The sequence below is a fragment of the Hyperolius riggenbachi genome, chromosome 10 (genome assembly GCF_040937935.1).
Source record: "Hyperolius riggenbachi isolate aHypRig1 chromosome 10, aHypRig1.pri, whole genome shotgun sequence".
Classification (NCBI taxonomy): Eukaryota; Metazoa; Chordata; class Amphibia; order Anura; family Hyperoliidae; genus Hyperolius; species Hyperolius riggenbachi.
Window position 1 is genome coordinate 47966964 of NC_090655.1, and position 26334 is coordinate 47993297.

The following is a 26334-nucleotide window of genomic DNA, read 5'->3' on the forward strand; positions in this document are numbered from 1 at the left end:
TTTGCAACTAAATGTCTTTGCACATGGGCACCCAACCAGGCCAAAAAGAAATGCCTTCATGCCTTGGAGGCTGGTGTGTAGCTTAACGTTGGGTATGGTGAAATGGAGATAAGACGGGCGTGAGCACTCAATTCAGGGACTTGTGATGTGTGCAGCACCTGTGGAGTACACCATAAAGCTCCCACCCTTCTGCACATGCTCAGTTTGGTGACCTCCTGCGACGTGGCAGGGCCACTGTGACATCTTCTCCTTGGAGTCCTACTTACCATCTGGAAACAGAAGCTTGTTAACACCGCTGTGACCGTCCTCCCCATGAGGCGCAGAATGAGGAAATGCAACACCACACATAACAGCGAGTGGTACAACTGGGAGCCTGGAGGAGAGAGAGAAAGAAGACAATACACGTAAGGCCAAACAGTACGCCAGTCACCAGTGCAGAACGCCCGGTCCGACTGGGCCAACCCACCTTCCACACCGAGGTAGCAACATATGAACACAGACCTTCCTAATAATGATGAAGAGAACTGCATGGGAAATCTGTAGAGGAAAACTCCCATAATCCTTCACTTCTAAAAAAATTAGAGGAAATTTGAAAGCCATTGTTGCTTGTCTGGCCCATTACCTGAGACTAATAAGTTCTGACTCACTGACCCAGAATTACCCAGAACCAATAACAAGTTCTGAATGTACTGGCTGAATGCTTGTTCCAGGTGCAACTCAGACATCGCTATAGTCAAAAGATCACATGACCTCCATCCATCTCGCCATCTGTGCTCAGCTTTTGCCATTATCTTCTGCTGCCAAGATGGCCATCTCCATCGCTTTCCTCAATGCTCGACTCATAACCTGTAATGACAGGAATGAGGAGGCCCCCTTTTTCTTCTAACACCACTTTCCTGGTGGCCATTCTGATCTTTCACCCATCTGCATTTGGTCCCAAGTCGTAAATTCACAATGTATTTCAGAAGAGGGACAGTATAATAACCAAGTCAGGAGACAGTCACAGCCTCCACATTTCTTTCAGTGACAGAATCAGAATCCATTTATTTGGCCAAGTAAGTTTGCACTTACAAGGAATTTGATTTGCCAGTTGCTCAACAGACAGAAACAAAACAATGCAAGGGGAGACCGTATATATATTTCAAGTAAAAGGACAGTATGCAAGTTATAATGGAAGTAAACAGGGTGAGAAAAGTTCACTTTCCATTCTATGCTGTAATGCTTTATTAACATAAACACGAGGTTAAAGTGATATGGATGCTGCCATATTAGTTTCCTTTTAAACAATACCAGTTGCTTGGCAGCCCTGCTGTTCCAGTTGGCTGAAGTACACCAGAAAAAAAAGCATGCAGCCAATCTTGTCAGATCTGACAATATTGTCAGAAACATCTGATCTGCTGCATGCTTGTTCAGGGTCTATGGCTAAAAGCAAGACCGCCAGGCAACTGGTATTGCTTAAAAGGAAATAAATATGGCAGCCTCCATAAAACTCTCACCTCAAGTTCACTTTAAGCATGAGGGAAGAAGCTGTTCCTGTGCCTGGAAGTTTTAGTTGCTACTGACCACCATCTCACACCTGAAGGCATAAGTTGGAAGATAGAGTGGTAGTTACAGCCAATTATCCGTTCTGCTGTTCAGAGGACGCACTGCAGTTTCACCTTTTCTAGTAGGAGCCAAACCATACAGTACTTTATGTTTATGTGCAATGAAAATGAGACTTTGATCAGTAATAGAATATACTAGTGTTACTAATGTTAGATGGCATGTCATCGCCATGGTTTACAGCAGCGCTAGACAAATCCCAGGGTTCAAAAACGTACAAACTCAGGGCTGGGACCCACCAGGAGCGCTTTGGCAGCACTAGCCAATCCCCCGCGATCAGCAAAGCTCTCCGCCAGTGGAACCTTATGGGGGTGGTCCCACTAGCAGCGTTGCGATCTTCTGCTGTTTGCTGCATTTTGTGGGCAATCCCAATGGCTCCAGTAGCCAGTTTTCTCTGGGAAATTGCAGCTCTTCAGCAATTTAGCAATTGCCGCAAAGTGCCCGTAGCGGGTTCCAGACCTAAAGCTGTTGGTGATCCATGGAGCTGACACCTAAAATAATTCCCAGCCAGCTCCTGAAGTACACATTAGTTTGTCCATTTATGGTTTACACTAAGAAATGACTTATCGCTAGCCGGTATTCTGTAGTGGAGCAGCAAGTCTACACAGTACACTAGAATCTTGTTTGAATAAACACTGATATGATAAACCTCTGTCTATGGTAAACTCAGTCAAGGACAAGAAAGACTGGATTTGCTGAAATCCAAGTGGAGACCCGGTCATTCTCATCCTTTGCAGTGTATCCCTATACCCTTGGTGGATCCGGGTGTGGACTGGTTGACTCCCTGGTGCATGAATATTAAGCAGTACGAGCAGCTGGGCTACCCTTGGTGTGGACTATAATAAACTCAGTTACCAGATTCCAACTATGCACCTATATGAATATTCAATGCATGACCAATCCTGATATAATCAACGAATATAGTTAACTACTTGGGCAGGTCCCTTGCGGTATACTATAAAGGCATACTGTACTTGTTTGTAAACTTAGGCAGCATGGTGCAGTGTTCTCCCAAGATTTTTTTTCCAGCCGGTTGGGGGGAGATGAGAGAATGCAGGGCTGGTGCTTCTCTGCACAACTCTGCTTACAGCAGAGGAGGAGGTGAGCTGATGATAGCCGGGTGCTCACCAAAACTAGCCGGGCGCAGCACCCAGCTAAAAGAGCCTGGGGAGAACACTGTGGTGGCATAGAGGTTAGCAGCGCTCTTTATATAAACCTTGGGGAAGCCGTGGAACCCAGTCTTTAAAGGTGAGTGAGAGGGATATATAGGATGCCATATTTATTTCCATTTAAGCAATACCAGTTCCCTGGCTATCCTGCTGATCATCTGTCTCTAATACTTTTAGCCATAGACCCTGAACAAGCATGCAGCAGATCATCGGTTTCTGACATTGTGAGATCTGACAAGGATTAGCTGCATGCTGGTTTCTGCTGTTATTCACAGGGCTGCCAGGCAACTGGTATTGTTTAACAGGAAATAAATATGGCAGCCTCCATATACTTCTCACTTCAGGTTCCTTTTAACCACTTAAGGACCAGGGGAATTCTTGCTGATCTGAGCAGCGCAGGCTCTCCAGCCCACAGCACAGATCAGCAGGCACACAGGGCGATCAGACTCCCCTCACCCCCCCCTTTTTCCCCCACTAGGGGGAGGTCCTGCTGGGGGGTATGATCGCCGCCGGCTGTTTGTGGGTAGCGGGGGGGGGGGCTCCTCAACCCCCCCCCCCCCTCCGCAGCGTTTTCCGCCCTCCCTAGCTTTACCTCCCTCCCCTCCTTTCCGTCCTGCGCCGGAACTGACAGGCTTCAGCCTATCATATGCCGGCGATCCCTGGCCAATCAGAGGCCGGGGATCGCCGATCTCCTTTACGGCGGCGCCATATGATGTAAACAGCGGGGATTTCTTCCCCGCACGTTTACAATTAGCCTGCGGGCCGCGATCGGAGGCTCGCAGGATGTTCACGGAGACACCCTCCGTGAACTGGCAGGGAGCGGTCGTTTCCATGCTAAACCACTAATGACCTGCCGACGCCTATCGGCGTTAGCCGCCGTTAAGTGGTTAAGCACTGCAGAGCCACAAACAGCCTAAGAAGTTGGCCTTCACCACTGAGTACTGACAGCGATTTGTGCTGGTTGGTTGGGACGACTGGTTAGTTGAGTTCCGGATAACCAGACTGTGCTGTAATATGGATTGTGCTATAGCTGTGCTCCAGCTCTCACTGTAGGAATCCATCACTTCCCAGCCATCAAAGAGTTAAACAGTAACCAGAGACGCCGGTTCACAATAAACTTGTTTTTAACATAAGCCAGCGGCCTCCCAGCCCTGCTCCACCCTTCCTATCCACGGAATGAGCAGGCAACATGCAGGGAGGGGGCAGAGCAGCACCTTACAGCAGATCTCAGTGACCTTCATTCCTGAAGCCTCGAGGATGTAGGTCAAATGTCAGGTGAAATTGGAGAGCCAACATACCATAAGGGACAGGTACAGACACATTATTGCCATGAAACAAAGGGATGCATGTGAAACCCCAGTCCAGAAAGGGGTTTTGTATACATTCAGCAGATCACCAGCTTAAAAGGACTCAGAGCTAAAAAAAAAAAATGTAAAAGATTTTATACATACCTGGGGCTTCTGCCAGCCTCCATCTGCTCTGACCGCTCCCACGCCGCCGTCCTCCGCTGCCCGCAGCTTCGGGAACCGGGTCCCGTCACAACCATCAGTCGGCTCCAGTCTACACACGAGAAATGCACCCTCCGAATGACGGAAGTGCGGGGACCGACGGAAGATGGTGGCGTGGGAGCGATTGGAGTGGATGGGGCTGGAGGAAGGCCCAGGTATGTATAAAATTTTTAATTTTTCAGCTCTGGTACACTTTAAAGTGGATCCAAGATAAAACTTTTACTCATTGCATAATTGTGTTCCTTTTATGTAGTTTATAGGGCATTCCTCAAGCCAAATGCTTTTGTTTTAATACTCGAATTCCTTATAAACTAAAAAAGCCTCGCCCACAGCTCCTTTTGTGCCTTGGCACTGTAGCAAGGGCTTATGGGAGCTCAGTCTGGGCAGGAGGAGGTTACTAGCCGATGATCTCATAGGCAGAGGGAAGGAGAGGGGAGTGAATTTACACGCTGGCAGGCTTATAGCATCTCCAGCCCTCAGCCTGTGACAATGTAACAAACAGAACATGGCTGCTGTCGTATCACAGGAATAAATAATCATAAACTTTTGAAGTTGTTTGCAGCTAGATATGCTGTGTAAACTATCTAAACTTTAGATAAGATATATAGACAAGTTACTTGTTATAGTTTTTTTTTTTTTTATCTCGGATCCACTTTAAATGAAACCTGAACTGAATAAAAATTATTAAAAAAAAATACATGATGTACTTGCAAATGAATATTACATATTTACCTCGCTGTCAGTTCCTCTCAGAAGCTCACCATTTTCTTCTTACAACAATTCCTTCCAGTTCTGACAAGGATTTTGTCAGAACTGAAATATATCAGTTGCCGTCAGTTATAACTGAAAGGACAAATGATGGGCAAGGTAATATCCATGTTTCTCTATGGCTCAAGTGGGTGATATTACAGTTTAACTATGTGTTGACCAGGAAGCTGTTATGAGGTCATTTTTTACTTCAAATTTTCAGTTCAGGTTTGTGTTAAAGGACAACTGAAGTGAGAGGGATATGGAGGCTGCCATATTTATTTCTTTTTAAACAATACCAGTTGCCTGGCAGTCCTTCGGATCTCTCATGCATCAGTAGTGTCTGAATCACACACCTGAAACAAGCATGTGGTAAATCCAGACAGACTTAAAGGGCAACTGTAGTGAGAGGGATATGGAGGCTGCCATATGTATTTCCTTTTAAGCAATACCAGTTGCCTGGCTGGCCTGCTGATTCTCTGCCTCTAATACTATTAGCCATAGACCCTGAACAAGCATGCAGCAGATCAGATGTTTCTGACATTGTGAGATCTGACAAGGATTAGCTGCATGCTGGTTTCTGTTGTAATTCAGACACTACTGCAGCCAAATAGATCAGCAGGGCTGCCAGGCAACTGGTATTGTTTAAAAGGAAATAAAATATGGCAGCCTAAATATGCCTCTCACTTGAGTTGTCCTTTCAGCCAAACATCTGATATGAACAACCAGGCAATTCCAACTGTTTAAAAGCAAATAAATATGGCAGCCTCCATATTCTTCCCACTTCAGTTGAACAGCTTCGGATCCCTCAGTAAAACATTCCACAGAAATCACCTGACAAGAGTAAGGCTACGTTTCCACTGTAGTGTGAAATTTTCGCATCCCAAAAGGATTTTTCCGATTGGTGAAAATTTGCACGCATTTTTATGCAAATTTTCAAATTCTCATTAGTCAAATATAACAATCTGCCTAGTAACAGCTAAAGGTGCGTACACACATGCGCCTATAGTAGTTTGAAACAATCGTTCCCCGATCATTTCAAACGACGATCGTTTAAAAAAAAAAAAAGCAGCCAACGACCATTAAGTCTAATGACGGACGAGCTAGATCGTTAAAAACTAACGATCTAGCTTGGCGGATTTTTTCCAACGACGATCGTTTGCAAAAGTAGTACATCGTTGGAAATGATCGTTCGTACTAGGCTTGACATGCGCATTTTGCCATTTCTCCATGGAACTTTTCATTTTTATGCGCAAGCGCAATAGTTGCTTTACGTGATGTAGCGTTCGTTCTAACGATCAGATCGTTACACACCTTTAAAAGCTAACTTTACTTAGGTCGCTCTTTCGTCAATTAAAAGTTTGTTCGTCGTTCACAACGAACGATCATTGACGTATGTGTGTACATAGCTTTAGTCGCGACTGCTGAAAACTTCCTGTAACCATTTATTTAATGCGAATTTTCCTGTAAATAACGCAAAAATTTGCGTTGCCTATGCACTGTACGCGAATCGTACACAATGTCTGAAAAAATGATGCAGGACCTCCAATCTTTTCACGCGTACGAATGCTTACGAAAATTCACATGTAATGGAAACAGCCCCATTCACTAACTACCATTGCCAAATCAATGCAAATTTTCGGAGAGAAAAAGCTGACACAAAACGCACAAGTGGAAACCTAGCCTAAAGATGTCGCAACTCGTGATAAACATCAGTACGTATATCAGGGCGTGGAAAGAATTTACAATGGGCAAACACTGACTAAATCATTTATAAATTAATAATGAATATTCATTATGGTATTTTCACTACAGTTCCTCCCTAAGAAGGAGAAGTGCTTCAGCATCTGCAAAAGTAAAAAGACCGACCGAACGTTAACTGGCTTTTAAGGAATGGACCGTAGTGCACACACTGGAATCTAATTGGCTGAAAGGACAGATGTACTCCACACCTGAGGCAGCCTTTGCTTCGCATGGATGGCAGGATCACCGTGCTGTGTGTAGAAGCGCAGATCAGATTCAGCCACGAGAGACACATCAGGTTTCAGGTGTTTAGAGCGGGAAAGCAGCCAGATTGTGTCATCTGTCGGGACAGGCGGAAGCTGTGCCACTCACAACTCCTGTCATAAACTCTGTGCCCTTAAGGCAATCAGCACCTCTGGTAATCTCATCACATGCCAGGCGGCAAGTCCCGGACTAACACACCCTTCACCACAGAAAACGAAATCACTAAACTAACCGGCTCTGCCAACAACTTCTATTAGCAGCACTACACTCATTATTATACCTCTACCTGGCATAAGGTCATGTGTATTTCAAAACATCACTTCCAAGACTGAGGTCGTTTGTCAAGGTGCCCATATATCTATTGACTTGGTGGCCGATTGACCATCTCATTCTATAATTATCGAATGTAGACCAAAGTAGTTGCTGAGGTGGCACGACTTACCCAAAGGTAGGGTGCTATAATCTGAGGTGCCAAGCCAAGTCACCAATTGTTCAAGCAATCATGTGAAAGTCCAGGTTAGCACACCGATTCATCAGTGCAATATTTCTGGTTATTGCTTCATCTCTCTCATTCATGTACTGAGAGAAAAAAAAAAAAAAACAGTTTGTCTGCACTTTCTGAAACAGAGGACCCTCCATGGCCCCGAAACAATGGTCACTGTATGTGCCGATGAAGCAATAACCAGAAATATTGCATTGATGAATCGGGGTGCTAACCTGGACTTTCACATGATTGCTATGATTATTGAAAGGGATGCAAATGGGTAATGCCAAGAGCATGTCCGATCGATGAGGTCACCAATTTCAAAATGTGCATGTCGAATGGACATGCTGCAAAATGTTGGCCCGCCGGATGCGCGGAGGTAACGGTTAGGGATATTGGGATGAGGACGGAGTCTGGAGCCAGCGGCAGATATGGACAGCTAAGGTATAGTAAACTGGGCACATTGAACACTGGGGGGACAGCATGGAGCAGGCGTCAAAAGGCCAATTCTGGGTCGATTTCAGCATGAAATTGATCAGGAATCAGCCTGCAGTGTATGAGCAGCTGTCAATTCTCTCTCTAATCAGATTCAATTAGAGGGAAATTTGTCTCTTGGTCAAATCTGCCCATCATAGCTAGATGTATGGCCATTTTTAAAGTACATGCAGAGTGTACTGCTGGAACTGCTTGCCAGCCAAGTATTTATCAGCTTGGAGACTGCTGTGCTTTGCAGGGCTGTTATGTTTCTCAAGTCACAAAAACACCCCTTTTATGTTTCTGGAGTTGGGCATAGTGTGACATGATCAAATCCCCCCTTACCATCGAGTAAGGCTTTCAATCAAACACACACTGCATTATGGGACAGTCACATTTTTGCCCATATAGATCAGATTTTTCTGTAACTGTGTCGGGCATAAAATCAAAGATCCATTCTTTATTTTTATCTACTAAACAAGTCATAAGGATGCTAATCAGGCAATCCAAAAGTTAAAATCACTATTACTTTTCTTGTTGATAGATGATGATTCCCCAGTTTCCCTGACTTATTTGGTACACACAAAAATCGGTACACAAAAAGGAGAGTAAGGCAGGAAATGACATCAGGATTGGCTTCAAAATAGCCACACTTAAAATGGGAAATGCTAAGAAGGATTTTCTCTTGGACAGTGCAATACCTGTGTTATGTAAGTAGAGCAAGTATTTATTTACTTATATATGTGGGTTTTTTTCTGAGATAGTATAGCCGACAGCTCCTCTTTTTTTTTTTTTTTTTTTTTTTTTTTTTTTAGTTTAAAGAGTGCAGTTAAAATCTGCCAGTGAAAAAGTAAGCAGTTAAAATCTGACAGAAAAGACAGGTTTTGGACTGGTTCATTTCCTTATGGAGGATTATCAGGGGTTTCTTAGTTTTCAAAATCATTTCCTTAAAGGATTTACGAGGCCAATTTTAGGGAAAAAAAAAATAAAAAAAAATACAAAAAAAGTTAGATACCTGCATCAGTTTGTAAGGTACGGAGGACGCCGTCCGCGCCGTTCCGCCGGGTCCCCGCTGCTCAATAGCCCCCCCGAACGGCCCGGGCTCTCCAGCCTGCACAAAGATGGCCGCCGGAGCTGGCCGCGGCTGCGCAGTCCGTTGCGCAGCTGTAAGGCCAACCCCCCGATCCACGCTACAGGAAACAGCCTGCTACGTGAACCGGGGGGTTGGCCCTAGAGCAGCCGCAGCCAGCTCCGGTGGCCATCTTTGTGCAGGCTGGAGAGCCTGACCCGTGCGGTCGGGGGCCTTCGAGGGGCTATTGAGCAGAGGGGACCCGGCGGAATGGCACGGAGGGCGGGGACGGCCTTACAAACTGATGCAGGTATCTAACTTTTAAAATTGGCCTCGTAAGTCCTTTAACTGTTTATAGACAATTCTCATGTCATATTTCATGACACATGCAATCCCTTTTTCTCCCTTAAAAAAGGGCCACACCACCTTCCAACCACTTTAAAGAAGACTGCCAAGCTCCTCCCCCAATCTAGTCAGGTTCTAGGCTGCTAGAACTCCTTCCATGGCTACAAACGCACAACAGACATAACCTGGAGGGGTAGGGTCAACTGCAGGTCAGATGTACCCCCTCCTGACCCACAGCCCAGCATCCGCCTCAAAAGGACTTGCGGGATTCTGCAGACCCACCTTCCTCCCATTGATATACAGCAGTGGGGTGGGCTGTAACCCCTACTCCTTCTACAGGGAAGAAAAACAGAAACAAACATGAAGAGCCCCTTCTGTGATGACATGCCTAAAGTACCCACGCAATGCCACCGTGGGGATATCAAAAGGGGGTTAAAGGATACGTAGAGTGACCTGAGTATGTACAGTGCCAAGCATACTAGTAACTACACTGTTGTTTTTTTGTCCTCTCTCTGCCTGAAAGAGTTAAAAAAAAAAAAAAAAAAAAAAAAAAATCAGGTTTGCAAGTGACAGTCTGTCTGGGTCAGGACTGGGTCGAACTATGGTGTATTCCTTACCGATAAGGAATTACAGCCATAAAACACTTTCTGTTATAATTGAAGTAGGCCTCAGTTATTTGGCCTGAGTTTTAGGTAAAAGGCTTGTTCGCAGAATATACCTTTAGAGTTTTCAAAGATGCAGGCAGAAGCATCTCAGTGTCTGCTTGAAGCAGATGATACAAGCAGATACTGAGAACATGTTCCTGAAGGAAGGCCGCGGGCCTACACTGCCCCAGACAAATGGACTACAAGATCAATCAACATAGGCCATATTTACAAAACATCACATTCCTGTATGTAAGTGAAAGGCATCATTAAATATTAATATTAGGTGGGTATTATGACACTACGAGGGGTCTAAGCCAATAGTCGGGTCTGGGGGAGGGCTCAGATGAGGTCACATTAAACTCTTTCCTAGTCAGTATTAAAGGGCCGGATGGGCCAGCGGAGCGCATTCTTATTCCTACTTTCATGCTCTCTATCTGCTGACTGGAACACCTAATTATTTCCTTTCTTTATGTAATCTGGTATAATGGATGCTGCACATAGTTAGTCTAGATGTAACGTAGTATAGACAGGAGATCACCTGATTACCGTCACTAGGAAGGTAATCAAGAAGCTGCAACGCAACGGAATGACTAAATAAGAATCAGCTTTGCTAAGATATGACGAACTGTATCTGTATATCGGTTTCCTGAATAAACTACTTGTATATTGAAGATGCCTGAGAATGGTCTATCTCCAATAATGCTTGCTATGTTGAGAGTCAAGTTATCTCACAGTCTGTGAGGTGCAACTATACGAAGTTGCTGGTGTCGAAGCAAAAAAAGGTGAATTATAACACTTTCCTGGCAAAAAACAAAAACCTTTTGGGAGCATGAAAGATAAAAAGTGTCAGTTCATAGATTTGAGCTCTTTCATACTTCAATTCATGTGTCATTTAGCAGAGACAATGAAACCTTAAAAAGAGGATTTAAAAATTAACTGTGGTTTATCTAAAAAAAAAATTTTTTAGGAGGAGCATAGATACAATAATTTATCTCATCAGTTTATTTGCACCTCGTGTTTCCTTTAAAGCTATGAAAAACTGCTTTCGGAGGGAGAATGGAATTCAGAGAGGATGACTGTAGAAAAAAAAATCCTACCGATCTGCTTTTAAGAGAGTGTGTCTGAACTTGTTTAATTATTTTCTTACTTCAAACCTGGAATTCCAGTTGAAATGTCTCTAGAGGCTGATGGTACGTTGGGACAGTGAGGGGCTTACACAGGCGTAGGAGAGATATCGGCGCGGGAGACCTGGGCGCAGGATACAGCCGGTATATGGCTGATCGATCCTGCTGCCGCACAAGTCCCGGCGGTGTTAAATACTATTCCCACTCCAGGACACCATGGATGGTGGGGAATGAAATAATTCAGCTTCCAGCGATTGCTGGAAGCCAAATTATTGTGTTTTAAAAGTAACTTCAGCTGCGTCTGACAGCACCGAAGTTACTCCCTGTGCACTGCTGTAGCTGTAATTCCTATACCGGCCTATGGTGGCGCCGGCTGTGCCCAAGTCTCCTGCGCTGGATTCATTGTGTTCGCTTACACAATAGCAAACAGGGCATTTCTGAAGTAACGGATTTAAGCTCACTGGAACACAGCGGCGTGAATATCCGAGTGAGACGCAGCCCAACATGTGATGAGCGGCAGCGAACATAACCAGTCCTCATGCTTTCTGGCTCTGCTGAGAAGCACGGATACAGGCAGGGTGAAGTGTCTGGTGCGACAGGGCACTGCGGGACTAACAAACAAGTAGCACTATTTTCATAAGCTACTTTACGCAAGTTCTAAAGTGCTACTTCACGTCTGTGGACAGAACACATTGCTCCAAAGCAACTAAAGCAACTATGTACACAGCAAGGAATCTACTGAACTTAACTGTGGCAACTACTGTGTAACAACTTCACGTCCTGCACGAAATGCAGCTCTAAGTTACTGAGAGGAAGAGGTAACTGGGAGCATCTGCACAAAATCAGACTGGGTTAGTGAAACAACAACTCTGTAGCCTCTTAAAACCCTGCCGTTCTATTAAATGCGCCAGGGTGGATGCGCAACACTATTTTTTGATTTTTTTTTTCTATCGTGTAGCTAGCCTAGTGCTAGCTACATGATTCCCCCCTCCCTGCGGCGTCCGCCCAGCCCCGCCGATCGCCGCCGAGCCGTCTTCCCATAAGGGAATCCCGTTCTGAATGGGATTTCCTTTAGGGCTTCCCCGTCGCCATGGCAACGATCATGACAACGTCATCGGGAGTGCCGATCCACCCCTCAGCGCTGCCTGGCACTGATTGGCCAGGCTGCGCACGGTGTCTGGGGGGGCCCTCTAACGCGGCGGGTAGCAGCGCATCGGCGGCGGCAATCAAGGTAGGCACACAGCTAGCAAAGTGCTAGCTGCATGTATTTAAAAAAAAAAAAAATTATGAAAATCGGCCCACCAGGGCCTGAGCGGCGCCCTCCGGCGGTAATGGACGAGCTGAGCTCGTCCATACCGCTAAGGAGGCTAAAGAGTAACTTTAATGAATATAACTTCAGGAATTAAATTGCACATTTTTACAGTATTACTTTATTAGTCACTGTATGTCCATTGTAAAATCTTTTTTCGCCCCGATTTATCACGTGTGGGGACATCTATATGACAAGGTGCATCACTGTAAAAAGTTTGCTTGCTGTGTGTTCCAAAGTCATCAGAAACTAAACCTGGTCCATAATTCAATTCACGTTTTCTTCTACGTTTTCTCCTAGGTTGCATTTTCAATCTGGTCAGTAAAATGCCTTTTAAAAGCACAAGCAAACTTTATTTTTTTTCTTTTTGCTGCAGGAGGCATTCCTCTCCTCCCTCCCTGCAGAGTTGTGAGCGGAGCATGATGTTTAGCTCACACAGTCGCACCTTCCAGCACCGATCTCCATGGCTACAGTGGAATCATGTGACATGCTGGCACGTACTGATGGCCGGTCACATGGCACCACTGTGGCCATAAAGATTGGAGGTGGAAGGTGCGATTGGGCGAGTTAAATCCATCACACACTGATCACAACTCTGCAGGGAGGGATTAGAGGAATCCAGCCCTCTATCGGTGGGCCAGATACAAAACACTAAGGCCTTGATCACATTATAAATCGCCAGCGCTATCACAAGCGCTGGGCTATTTATTGAACTTTTTTAAAATGCGCTTTTCCCTGCGCTTTGAAAATTGCTTTACAATGTAGTTATTCATTAAAGCGCTCGGGAAATAGCTATGCAAAGCACTTTTTCAAGAGCTTTGCGATTTCCCTATACCTTCCATTGAGCCAAAACGCTCAGAAAATAGTACATGTAGTGCATTTGCGATTTCAAAGAAATCGAAATGCTCACATGTGAACACTCATAGGAAAACTTTTACGGCGATTTCTAAAATCGCCAGCGCAAAAAAAAAAGGGGGTGTAGAAACGGAAACGCTAGTGTGAACCAGCCCTAACAGGCCACATATGGCCCGCGGACCGTAGTTTGCCCAGCCCTGCTCTACTAATACACAAAGGGCTTGATTCACAAAGCGGTGCTAACTGTTAGCACGCCTGTGAAAACCCCCTTAGCGCATCTAAACGAGCTTTTCACGCGTAAAACTTTACGCGCGCACTGCACAGAACGCAGGGCGCTCCGAGCAAAGTGCCCATTAAAGCCTATGGGACATAGAGCTTTGCGCGCGCAAAACTTAGCGCGCGATCTGATTCAGGAATTCGGTGCTAACCTACTTGGCACCCTGGTTAGCACGTCTAAAGACTTTAGATGTGCTAAGTAGGTTAGCACCGCTTTGTGAATCAAGTCCAAAAATGCTTTTTTGCTCTCCGTATTACTGAAACGCTCACTGCAGATCACTTATGGAATTTTAAATAAGGATGTAAAAAAAAAAAAAATGTAACTTCCTCCCTCCCACTCAAATAAAAAAAAAATAGAGAGATGAAAATTTAGGCCCAAACTGTCCATCGGTGTACTGTTACCATGACTGCAAGAATACATACTGCGAGTTATCTGTAGGTCTAGAAGAACCGGCCAGACTGACCTGGAAAGGTCAGTTTTAACAACATAGCACCTAATTGCAAAAAGACTTGTGAATCCGTGATTATATGTTGTAGCAGGCGCCAGTTCCGCTGACAGCTAGCAGAGAAAAATGTCACAGTGAGGAGTCTGGCTGTCAATGCGGAAGGTGGCAACAGCATAACTTATACGGGGCTCTGCCCAGCCAGATGTGGGAGGAGCTGAGGTCACAGGTCTGAACTGATATGTGCCAGGGAGAGGGCTGCATGTCATTACACTATAGAAAATGACAGAAATGGCAAATAAAAAAAATGCAGGGCAATGCTGCACTTCACAGCACTATCCCATCACTATCTTTAAAGTGGATCTGAACAGAACTTCCTCTATGCTCTAAAAGATAAGCAACATCATAATAACCTTGAAAGAAAAAAACATTTCTTTGTTACAGCTGATACAATGTGCATGTGCCGATTGCGCAATCAAGGAGGTGCATGCGTGCCTTGCAGATCTTTCAGAGGGGGCAGCAACACACTGGGGTGGATGAAACAACAGCGTGGAATGTGATAGACTGCAGGGGGCTGGAAGAAGCCCAAGCCAGGTAAGTTAAATTGAACGCATTTCCCTCACCTCTGGTATCCTCTAAGAAGCACAGGCTATCTTCACTGAGATTTGTGCATCCCCACTGTAAAGGAGCTTGAAATGTGAGCGAATATCGTAGCTGCTATCTTTATCCCCTTTAATGTAAAAACAAAACACACACATTGCCCGTCATACTAATGTTTTGGCTTCAATAGTGTCAGTGTTACACCTGAAACAAGCCTGCAGTGAGTGGAGTCAGATCACTTGCACAGAACATACTGCTTCTGCATTAGGTACTACTGTATAGGCCATGGATGCCTATGCTTGGCTCCAGATTTTTCTATAGCAGCCGTAACATGAGTCTATCCCATTCTATCCTGCAACATGTCAGCATGTGCTGAGAATGCCGCCCTGCCCATATAGGAAGCCTGGCTGTCACCGCTGTATGTTTCACACAGTATCTAAATACAGGGACCAGGCATTTCCTGGGGAGCAACAATGTTGGCATCAGTAATATTGCATCACACAGCCAGGGGCTAGCAGCGACCCCCCCCCCCCGGATCTCCCATAACTAACCAAAGTTGAAGTAGGCGATGCAGAGCCCAGTCACCGTGTTGAACAGATGGATATGGGACGGCTGTTTCTTAAAGAGGAAGTATCGCTGGAATAAGGCCAACGGGTAACCTAAGGAAGAAGAAAAAAAAAAGTGTCTTTGTAATCTGCTGATTCAACAGAAAGAGAAAACATAAGGACAAGGCAATTTCTAACACAAGACTTTCTTCCTCTTATTTCTCAGACATGTTCAACCATCACTTATCTGGCCAGATCTGCTTGAAACACAACCTTCATAATAGGCACAATTCTACCCGGAACCCACCATTCTGTCCAGCCATCTTGAAACCTGAACTCTTGCACAGGACAGAAGGAAAACAGAGAGAAATGCACCCTGTGTGTACTTAGAGAGTTTAGCCGGTCTAATTTCCTCTTATCTGTGACTAATCACAACTTTAATTTGGTCTCTCCCGTGTCACATGACTGCCACGGCAGAGAAGCTAATCGGAAAAGACCACTTTACTTACGGTAAAGTCTTTTCCGGTAGTCATGAGGACAGCACCCCTGGATGAGACTGGTCTCCCTCCCCACTGTGGACAGGAAACTGTTAAAAGAAGAATTTGCATAAGCAATAGGCAGCCACATATAAGATACTACACCTGCCACAGTACCTCAGTTAATAAAAAAGATGACACGGACATTTAATGATGCTTACACAAACTTATTTCTCTCTCCTACCCAAATAAGGGCGGGTTGCAGGGGTGCTGTCCTCATGACTACCGGAAAAGACTTTACCGTAAGTAAAGTGGTCTTTCCCAGAACGTCATTTCGGACAGCACCCCTGGATGAGACGATATACAAGAGATAAAACCTTAGGGTGGGACCACAGCTTGCAAAACTTTCCTTCTGAAGCATAAACCTGCAGACAGATACATTAAGGCGATAGTGCTTTACAAACTTATTGTGACTTGACCAGGTCGCAGCTCTGCAAATCTGATCTATAGAGGTCCCTGCCCTCTCTGCCCAAGAAGTCGAAATTCCTCTTGTGGAATGAGCCATGATAGAATTGAATTGCTCCCCCTGTGTCTGATATGCTAATGAAATAGCCCAAACAAATGTATAATCTGTGTAGGATTTAATTAAGGAAGATTTTTCCCAATCAATGATCCAACCTAAATCTTGTAGTAAGACTATTGTCGTAACAATCTGATCTCTTACCGAATTGGGAGATGTCCCCCAAAACAGAAATTTAAGGTAACCCAAAATGTTAACCTTTCTCTGTTTAAGTATAGCTAGAACCCCAGACATTACCTTCATAAACAACCCTGGAGCTGAGGATAATCCGAAGGGCAAAGCATTAAACTGATACATTCTTACCTCTTCCTCCATCTGGAAGGCAAACCTTAAGCATTATTGAGAAGCCAGATGTATCGGTAATTGAAGATACGCATCTTTTCAGTCTAGAAAGGCTTGGAAATCGTCCTTCTGTAAGAGATGAATAATAGATCAAATCCATCCTGAATTTTCTGTATTTTACCTTCTGGTTTAGACTCTTTAAATTTAGTATGAACTGATAATTTCCCTGTAGCTCCTTTACTAGACAAAACACAGGGTAATAGAATCCCTGTCCTCTGACATTTCGGTACTTTCTCGAATTACCCTTTTTTCTAAACAGGGAAAGGACTTTCGATTGTAGGGCTGAAAACTTTATTTGGTCCTGCAAACGGGGAGTAATGCAAAAGCTCTTAAAAGGAGGCTGGCTGAACTCTATTCTGTAACCCTCCAAAAAAACACCTTAAAGGCTCTTTCCCACTAAGACGTTGCGTTAGATGCGACGCTAAGGTCACATAACGTGCCCCCAACGCAACGCATGTGAGCTTTGAAGTTGGATGCTATTTAGAGCCACGTTATGCGTCTCCTGATGGGTCTGTGATGCGTACTTTTTGACGCTTACTATCGGACGAAAACGGCGCATGCGGCAAAAGACTGTGGAGAGCACATGATCGGAAAACTCCGCATCACCTGCCAGCCAATAAGCGGCCGCTCCAGGAAGTTAACACTGCAGTGCATATTAATTAGTCATGTGGCTGGCCACAACAGCGGACTCTCCTCCTGCAAGAAAAAACAAAAAACACACATTATTGAGCATATGCAAACAGTCTAATGCGGCTAAAACCGTGTATAACGCACAGCATGATGCACTTTCTTTAAACGTCCAGCGTTAGAGTGTAACAACGTGGGCACTGTGAACAGCCCATTGATTTTTCATTACTGTGAGCTGGGCTGCGTTACAAGCTGCTCTAACCTGCGCCTGTAACGTCCCACTGTGAAAGAAGCCTAAATAACCAATATTTTGTGCACTGTAGTTGCCAAGTTTTGAAATTTGCAATTCTCCATCTCACTGGAATACTAGCGTCATTGCTTATCTGACTTCTTGGTAAAAGTGAAGTTGGACTTAGGGCCGGTTTACATTACAAACGCGGACGGCCACGCATGCGGAACGCAACGCGTACGAACGCACGCCATCCGCGTTTGCATGCGTTGCGTGGCTGATCCCATCACTGAAAAGTAAATGGGACAGCCGCGCGTTTTTGCTAAATCTGCGTGCAGCATGCGTTCGGAACGCATGCCGTGTGAACATCAGACAGCGCACTCTATGCACTGTCTGATGTCGTGCGTGTTGGCCTTCTGCACGCGTTTCCAAAACGCAGCTGGAAACGTGTGCAGTCTGAACAGGCCCTTAGGCCTCTGTGACTTGTAGAGAGCCCATCTCCTGCCCTAGAGGACTAGGGATCTGACTTATTCTTAGAAGGAGGGACGAAAGGACCGTTTACTTTGAAAAGGTCCTTTCTTAAGGAATACTATCGATACCCAAGTGTTCTAAAATGACAATGTACAAATAATGTCTAAGTTGCTGTGTAAACATTTTCCTACTTTTCATGTTAAATATCAGAGGAAAAAGCTGTAATTTACTGAGGGTAGGATTAGCCATATTGGGACAAATCAATTGCAGAAGGGGTGTCTACTTCAATGCACAGCCAGAGTTGCATATCGGACTACAGAAGCAAATATCAAACAAACTCTGAAAGCAAAAAACAGTATGAAAAGCTGTAACAATTAGTTACATTTCCTCTGCTCTCTACAGACACTTCAGTCCGAAACAGGACACAGAAGCTGCAGCTGTTCTCTCTGTCACACACAGTTACACAGAGTTATCTGATCAAGTGTGAGGGGAATTTCCCCTCTTCTCATGGCTCAGAGTCAGTTTTGTCAGTAAAGTTTGAAAGCATTTTGATAACAGTAAACAAAGAGGTTGCTACTAAAATGTATATACCAGTACTTAGCAACACTTCCCAAACAATTCCTGTGTCAATTGAAAATATGTGAATCGATAGAATTCCTTTAACAGGAATACCTTTTTTTTTTTTTTTTTTTTTTTTTTTTTTTTTTTATATGTGTCTGCCGTTCTGTCTAGAGGGTTGTCTAACTGACTCAAACAGCAGACCCCCTTCACAAGGTACACCACATAACTTGATTTTGAAGAATTGTCATCCTTCCAAGTTTATACCCATACACCTCTTCTGGCTGAATTGACTAATGCCGTAGTTCTGGCCATAAGTTTAACCGTATCATCTGAAGCGTCCACTAGATGATTGGAAGCATTCCAAACTTTAGGGAAATCATTCAAAATTTCCCAGAAATCCTCAAAAAAGGTAGGTCAGCTTTGTTTGATACCCTTGAAAAATATGGATCTAACTTCAAAACTTTTCCTAGATTATCCCACTCCTTAATCCTAATCTTAAGAGTAGAATGGACTGGAATAAGCCGAGAATGAGGATCCGCCAAACTCTCATACATTTGACCAAAGGCGTCAAAGATTTCTGCTCAGACTTAATACCTATTAGTAAGTCTTTCATTAATTCAGGAAAAAAACATTGCGGTTAGGGCTTTTTTCTACTATGAAATGCGATCGCAACCGCATTTGCGATCCCAATCGCACTTCAATTTCCACTATGCGATTGCGCTACTATACTTATAGTACAGCTCAATTGCATACAATGCAGGAGGAAGACGATTGTGCATTGTCCAAATCGCATCGCAATCAGATTGCACTAATGGAAATTGCTGCTGCAGTTTCCATTAGTTTAACGAGTCAAGTTCTTTTAAACAATCTATTTAATTGCTGCAGCTTAGAAGAACTTCAAGAATGTTACACATGCAGGCTTTCTGATGTGAAAATTATCTGAAAACAGGTATCCAAGGGGTTAAAAACACAGCCTGGGTATTCCCTGCTCACATTTGCCTGCTTTAATTCTTATTAATTAACCTTCAGTGACCTGTGTTGTGATAATCTCCGCACAAGGTGTTAATTTCTGGCACCTGCTCAGGAATTATAAATTTTCATGCGGACACAGGTTTTATGAATGCACACTTTACTAAATGGTGGGTAAAGTCAGCTGTTTTGAGCATTACCGCATGCAGGAATGCTTAATAAATAGAGGCCTATGTCTCTTGGAAGCAGGAGGCATAGTTAGAGGTGCAGACAACATAGGAGATGATGGATTAGCTATAACAGGTAGATAAGCCATAGCAGTACTAGTCCCAGGCCCATCTGAAGCAGCTGAGGCGGTAGAAGCAATAGCAGAATCTTTAATTTCCTATTGCTGTGGACCTTCTCTGTACAATACTGGCACAATTTCCATTCAGAGTTGCCAATCCATGCTGACTGGACTGAGTAGAAGATCTTTCAGACTTTTCAACCTTCTCAGTCTTATGTCTTATGGGGTATAAAACATAATAAACGATAGCCAGCTATTAGACAAATCCCTCTATACATAACATACATCCAGGCAAGCAGAAGAAACATAATCACATCTACTTGCCAGAGAGGGATCCTGGGCAGATTCAGCAGATTGTGCAGGAGCTGACCCAGAGGCGTCCTCCATGATCTCAGTCACAAACCAGAGTGCATCATGGACTCTACAAACTTATACCTGTGCTGCTGATTTGATGCAGCTGATCCAATTATGCAAGCGGCCCCTGCCGGCTAAGCATATGCTTAATCAGCTTCTTACCTTAAGGAATCAGCTGTATGCTGATTCCTAATCACCGCCGCGGCCCCTGCCGCCCGGCTCAGACTTCAGATCACGCGGGACGCCAGCGCGTGACTACCTCCGGTTCAACCGGAAGTGAACTCTCTCCAATGCACGCACATGCGCGCATAAAGTTGCTGCCTCCGATGGAGAAGCCTCCTCCACGCTGCAGGGCTCCTGACTGTTCACTGAACAGTGCTGCTTGGAGCCCTGGAAAACGCTGCCCCTGCCGCCTGACATGGATAGCACTCCTGGAGACCTCTCCCATGCATCCCGTCCGGGACAGGAAACTAAACTGAGGTACTGTGGCAGGTGTAGTATCTTATATGTGGCTGCCTATTGCTTATGCAAATTCTTCTTTTAACAGTTTCCTGTCCACAGTGGGGAGGGAGACCAGTCTCATCCAGGGGTGCTGTCCGAAATGACGTTCTGGGAAACACAGGCTGTTAACCATATGTCTGCCTCCATGAATAAGGAAGTAGACACACTGCCTATTTATTTTAGGATTTGTATCAGCTGTAACAAAAATGTTTTTTGTTTAAAGGTCATTATGCTGTTGCATATATTTTAGAGCAGAGAGGACGTTGTGAGTTAAGGTCCGATTTAAAGGGAACCTGAAGTGTTATATGGAGGCTGCCATATTAATTTTTTTTATACAAAACCAGTTGCCTCGCAGTCCTGCTGATCATTCAGTATCAGTAGTGTGTCTGATCACACACCTGGAACAAGCATGCTGCTAATCTTGACATTTTTGTCTGCCACATGCTTGTTCGGCATGCTTGTTCAGGATCTATGGCTACAGATATTAGAGGCAATGGATCAGCAGGACAGCCAGGCAACTGGTATTGATTAAAAGGGAATAAATATGGCAGCTTTCAGATACCTATTACTTCAGTTGTTCTTTAACTTCCTCACGACCGCCCCACGTCAATGGGCGTGGCCGTGGCGGCAGCTGGCTACTGAAGGAGGTCGCGCGCATCTCCTTCTCGGGGGGCGGAGCTCCGCCCCATCATCAGTCTCCGAGCGGCTATTGCCGCTTGGGAGACTGTTAGGCCCAGTGCACACCGAGCGGTTTTTGGAGCGATCCGCCGGCCGCATCCGCCTCTAAAAACGCTTGTCTAATGTATTGCAATGGGATGGTGCACACCGGCGGTTTGCGGTTTTTTGCCAAGCCGCAAACGCGCCTCCTGCTGCGCGTTTGCGGTTTTCGGAAGCGTTTCGTCCTCAATGTAAAGTATAGGAAAAACGCAAACCGCTCTGAAAAACGCTAGTTCAGAGCGGTTTGCCAGGCATTTTTGTTACAGTAGCTGTTCAGTAACAGCTTTTACTGTAACAATATGTGTAATCTGCTACACAAAAACGCACGCAAAACCGCTAGGTATGTTTAGAAAACCTCTCTAAACATACCTAGAATCGCTCTGAAATCAGCTCCCAAAACCGCTAGCGTATTGCGGATCTGCTAGCGGTTTTGGTGTGCACTGGGCCTTAGACAGCGTGATCGCCGTCTATTTACACAGTACCTCCAATACAAGGATTGCACACACATCGGTAGGTAGGCTGGTGCTGGACCCCCAGGCAATGAGCAAATAATTTTCATGAAGGAGTCCGCACATCAAACCGTAGAAGCAATAAACGTGAAGTATTTATTCTCCCATCACATACATGTGCAGACATGGTCTGAATTGCTTAGGTCGACGCACGTTTCGGGGACCCTGCGTGGCCCCGAAACGTGCGTCGACCTAAGCAGGTACTGCGATCAGCAGAAGAGCTGTATTGGGGACAGCTGGGTGACACGGCTGTCCCCTCCTGACTGTCGGCGGTGATCGGCTATCATAAGCTAAAGCCTACGACAGCTGATCGCATGGATTGGCTGGCGGGTGGAGGGAGGGGACTATATATTAAAATTAAAAAATATAACCAAATTTATTTAAAAAAAACTAATATTTATTTAAAAATAAACAAATAAATAAGCATGCAGGGGGTGATCTGACCCCACCAACAGAGAGCTCTTTTGGTGGGGAGAAAAGGAGGGGGGAATCACTTGTGTGCTGTGTTGTGCGGCCTTGCAGCTTGGCCTTAAAGCTGCAGTGACCATTTTCACAAAAATGAGCCTGGTCTTTAGGGGGGGGGGGGGGGGGGGGGTTCCACTGTGGTCCTCAAGTAGTCAAAGCGGACCTGAACTCAGAACTTCCCCTCTGCTCTCAAAGATAAGAAACAGCATAATAACTTTTAAAGAAAAAACATTTGTTACAACTGATACAAATGCTGCAATAAATTTGCAGTTTGTTTTCATAAACACCTACATATTTCTAACATCCTGTGTTTACAAATGAGCTCTCTGCCATGGCAGTCAGCTGACACAGCTGAGGCATCAAATTACAACTTGTGCTTAGTCACAGAAAAGGGAGAATTAGACAGGCTAAACTCTCTAATTACATACATGGTGTATTTCTATGGTTTTCCTTCTATGCGGATGAAGAGTTCAGATACACTTTAAGCAGAACTTCCTACTCTAGAACATATTTGAAATAGCCCATCAACATCAAACACCAGCCTGTTGTACTGTGACTCCCTACCCAAAATGCACCAAAACACTATATAATAGCATTCTTCTAGAACTCCCCAACTCATCCTACTGCAACACAGTTTGCTGGAACCTCCCAACAATGGACCTCACATCTGAGCATTGCCACAACTCATCTAACTGAGAAACCAGCTTTACAGTTCTAACAGAATGTCTCCCCACACTCCATCAAATGCCTCAACTCTGCCAAGTCCCACCAATGCAGATTGGGGGCGATTTATAAAGACACGTCCAAAAATACCTACAAATGCAGTGCTGCTGCCCACAGCTTTTACCTTTCAATTACTGCTTGCTCTGGGGCCTGGGCTTTACTTGCTCTATTCTCCACAACACCTGTAATAATTCAACTCCAACAATTCCACGTACACTTTCCCTAGAAACTTCTCCCAGAATCACCCCGACTCAAAAGCCGCTGCTCCAATCACAGTTAACTTTTCTGCTGGCCAGCCAATGGTGATGCACCTCAAAATAAAAATCTGTCAGTAAAAACTACCGTATACTTCCATTTCCTTCTCATGAGTTCCATAATCTTCTCCCCTGTACCCAGTTTTATTTATATACCCAGCTTTACTGCTAAATACCTGCCTTCAACCTTCAACACCTTCCCCCCCCCCCCCCCATGGCCATAATTATTTCTCCCAATCTATAACCTGTCCCCACCATGTACATACACCACTCTGTGTCTGATTTGTTCTGTAATCAGTAGACCCTATATATGTCTGCATGTCATACCTCAAAACAGATTGTGCCCCTCAACTACCTTTCCCCAACCCTCAGATCATCTTTACATGTCCATGGTTTCCCTCACCCTCAATCCTTATACCCCCTCTGACTGTTGTACAGTTCCCTTAGCCTTTCCACACTGCCTCACATATGAATGTTCCCCTTTCCCTCCGTCTATAGACACCCATGCTCCAGCGTACGAGAGAAATAGCCGCCAGGAGACTTTGGCGCCCCATTCCTCCCCTGTGTAATCCCCTCCACCTGTTTGACACTTGTTCACCTATATCCCCTTTCCTAAATCCACATGTGTTCACCTCCAACAATGCTCAATTCCCCCCCATGTGTCTGACACCTGCTCACCCGTGTCCCCGTCCCTAAATCCACATGTTCCCCTCCAATTGTGCCCCCCAATGTGTCTGACACCTGCTCTCTTGTGCCCCCTTCCCTACATCCTCATATCTGTGCCCCTCCAATCATGCCCCATTCCCATGTGTCTGACACCTACTCACCTGTGCCCCTTTCCCTACATCCTCATATCCATGCCCCTCCAACCATGCCCCATTCCCATGTGTCTAACACCTACTCACCTGTGCCCCCTTCCCTACATCCTCATATCCATGCCCCTCCAACCATGCCCCATTCCCATGTGTCTGACACCTACTCACCTGTGCCCCTTTTCCCTACATCCTCATATCCATGCCCCTCCAACCATGCCCCATTCCCATGTGTCTAACACCTACTCACCTGTACCCCCTTCCCTACATCCACATATCTGTGCCCCTCCAATCATGCCTCATTCCCCCCAGGTGTCTGAAACCTGCTCACCTGTGCCCCTTCCCTACATCCTCATATTTGTGCCCCTCCAACCATGCCCCATTCCCATGTGTCTGACACCTACTCACCTGCCCCTTCTTCCCTACATCAACATATTTGTATCTACCAGGGCTGTGGAGTCGGTCCAAAAATCCACCGACTCCGACTCCTCCGTTTAGGATTCCACCGACTCCGACTCCTCTAATTTGCATATTACAATTTTGTTGATTAAAAGTATGTAACATGAAATTCGTCTCTTAACTGCCAACGCTTAGGAATTTTACAAGACAACTGAAGTGAGAAGGATATGTAGACTACTATATTTATTCCCTTTAGACTAAAACTAGTCCTTGGTAAGAGTACTTGTAAAAGGTACAAACCGGAACAAAGAACATCTATCAGGCCCTAGGCAATGTAAGTGTGGGTACATGTAAGAATGATGTGCAGGTACTCTGCAGGGGAATGAGGAGATTCTTCCTCTATTACACATTCTTCATGCACAATCTGAACAAGGTTTATGGGTGACAGACAACACCTCTGTGTGCACAGCATTCTCAGTGGATTCCCTGCAGCTCTGTGGAGAGTGCATATGTAGAGTATAGTACTACTGTGTAACAATGTAAACCTGAGACAGATGAAATTAAAGTTTTATACATACCTGGGGCTTCCTCCAGCTGCCTTCAGGATAATCAGTCCCTCGTTGTCCTCCTCCACCACCTGGATCTTCTGCTATGAGTCCAGGTACTTGAGCCAGTCGGGCGTAGTGCGCATGCACACACTCCGCCGCCAGGAGCATACTACACCTGTGCAGCACTATTGCGCAGGTGCAGAATGTTCCTGGCTGTGGGAGCGGCATGCGGCCGGACAGCGCTGACTGGCTGAATTACCAGGACTCATAGCAGAAGATCCAGGTGGTGGAGGACAGCGAGGGACTGATTAGCCTGAAGGGGGCTGGAGGAAGCCCCAGGTATGTATAAAACTTTACTTTTTATCCGTCTCAGGTACCCTTTAATTTGTAGTCACCAAACCAAATTTTAACAACGTATCAAATTATTTGATTTCATCAGCAAAGAGAGTGCATACATTTGCATAAATCAGCATCAGTGCAGAATTATTTCCATCTCATTGACCATCTCTATTAGTGACACAGCTACACATCAGGCTTTATTCTTACAGCATAGATGTTATTTAGTATATATAAGAGATTCCTGTGTACACATCATATATACAGTCACAATCAGATATGTATATCTGACCTTAAAAATACGGGGACTGCTTTATTGAAGCAGCACAAGTAACTAATTTTGATTGGTTTATTTCATTTTTGTGGACTAAGCACAGCTATTACTGTATATATACTGTATATATACATTATTTTTAATGACTATTATCTGAGAAATAGAACATTTTATCATATTTTCTATTTTAATTACAGTTACAAATTAATTAGGAGTCGGAGCATTTTTTCCCGACTCTGACTCCAGGCACCCAAAATTGCCCGACTCCACAACTCCGACTCCACAGCCCTGGTATCTACCCCCACCTGTCTGACACCTGTGCCCCCTTCCATACACCCACATGTCTGGCACCCCCCATGTATAGCCAGTTCCCTATGAGTATTCCCCACCTGACACCTGTGTCCCCTTCCACAGATGCACATGTCTGGCACTCACCATGTATAGCCAGTCACCTATGAGTATTCCCCACCTGACACCTGTGTCCCCTTCCATAGATGCACATGTCTGGCTACCCCCCATGTATAGCCAGTTCCCTATGAGTATTCCCCACCTGACACCTGTGTCCCCTTCCATAGATGCACATGTCTGGCACCCCCCATGTATAGCCAGTCCCCTATGAGTATTCCCCACCTGCCACCTGTGTCCCCTTCCATAGATGCACATGTCTGGCTACCCCCCATGTATAGCCAGTTCCCTA

General features: G+C 45.0%; 1 protein-coding gene across 1 annotated transcript in view; it reads right to left on the bottom strand.

The window, feature by feature from the left end:
• The window catches only part of LPCAT3 (lysophosphatidylcholine acyltransferase 3), a 78246-nt gene that overhangs the window by 47786 nt on the left and 4126 nt on the right, over positions 1 to 26334 (bottom strand). The window contains exons 2-3 of the mRNA XM_068255266.1: positions 15211 to 15318; positions 267 to 373 (exon numbers count right to left, since the gene is read on the bottom strand). Of these exons, the coding sequence (XP_068111367.1) occupies positions 267 to 373; positions 15211 to 15318 (215 nt within the window). The remainder of the gene's footprint in view (positions 1 to 266; positions 374 to 15210; positions 15319 to 26334) is intronic.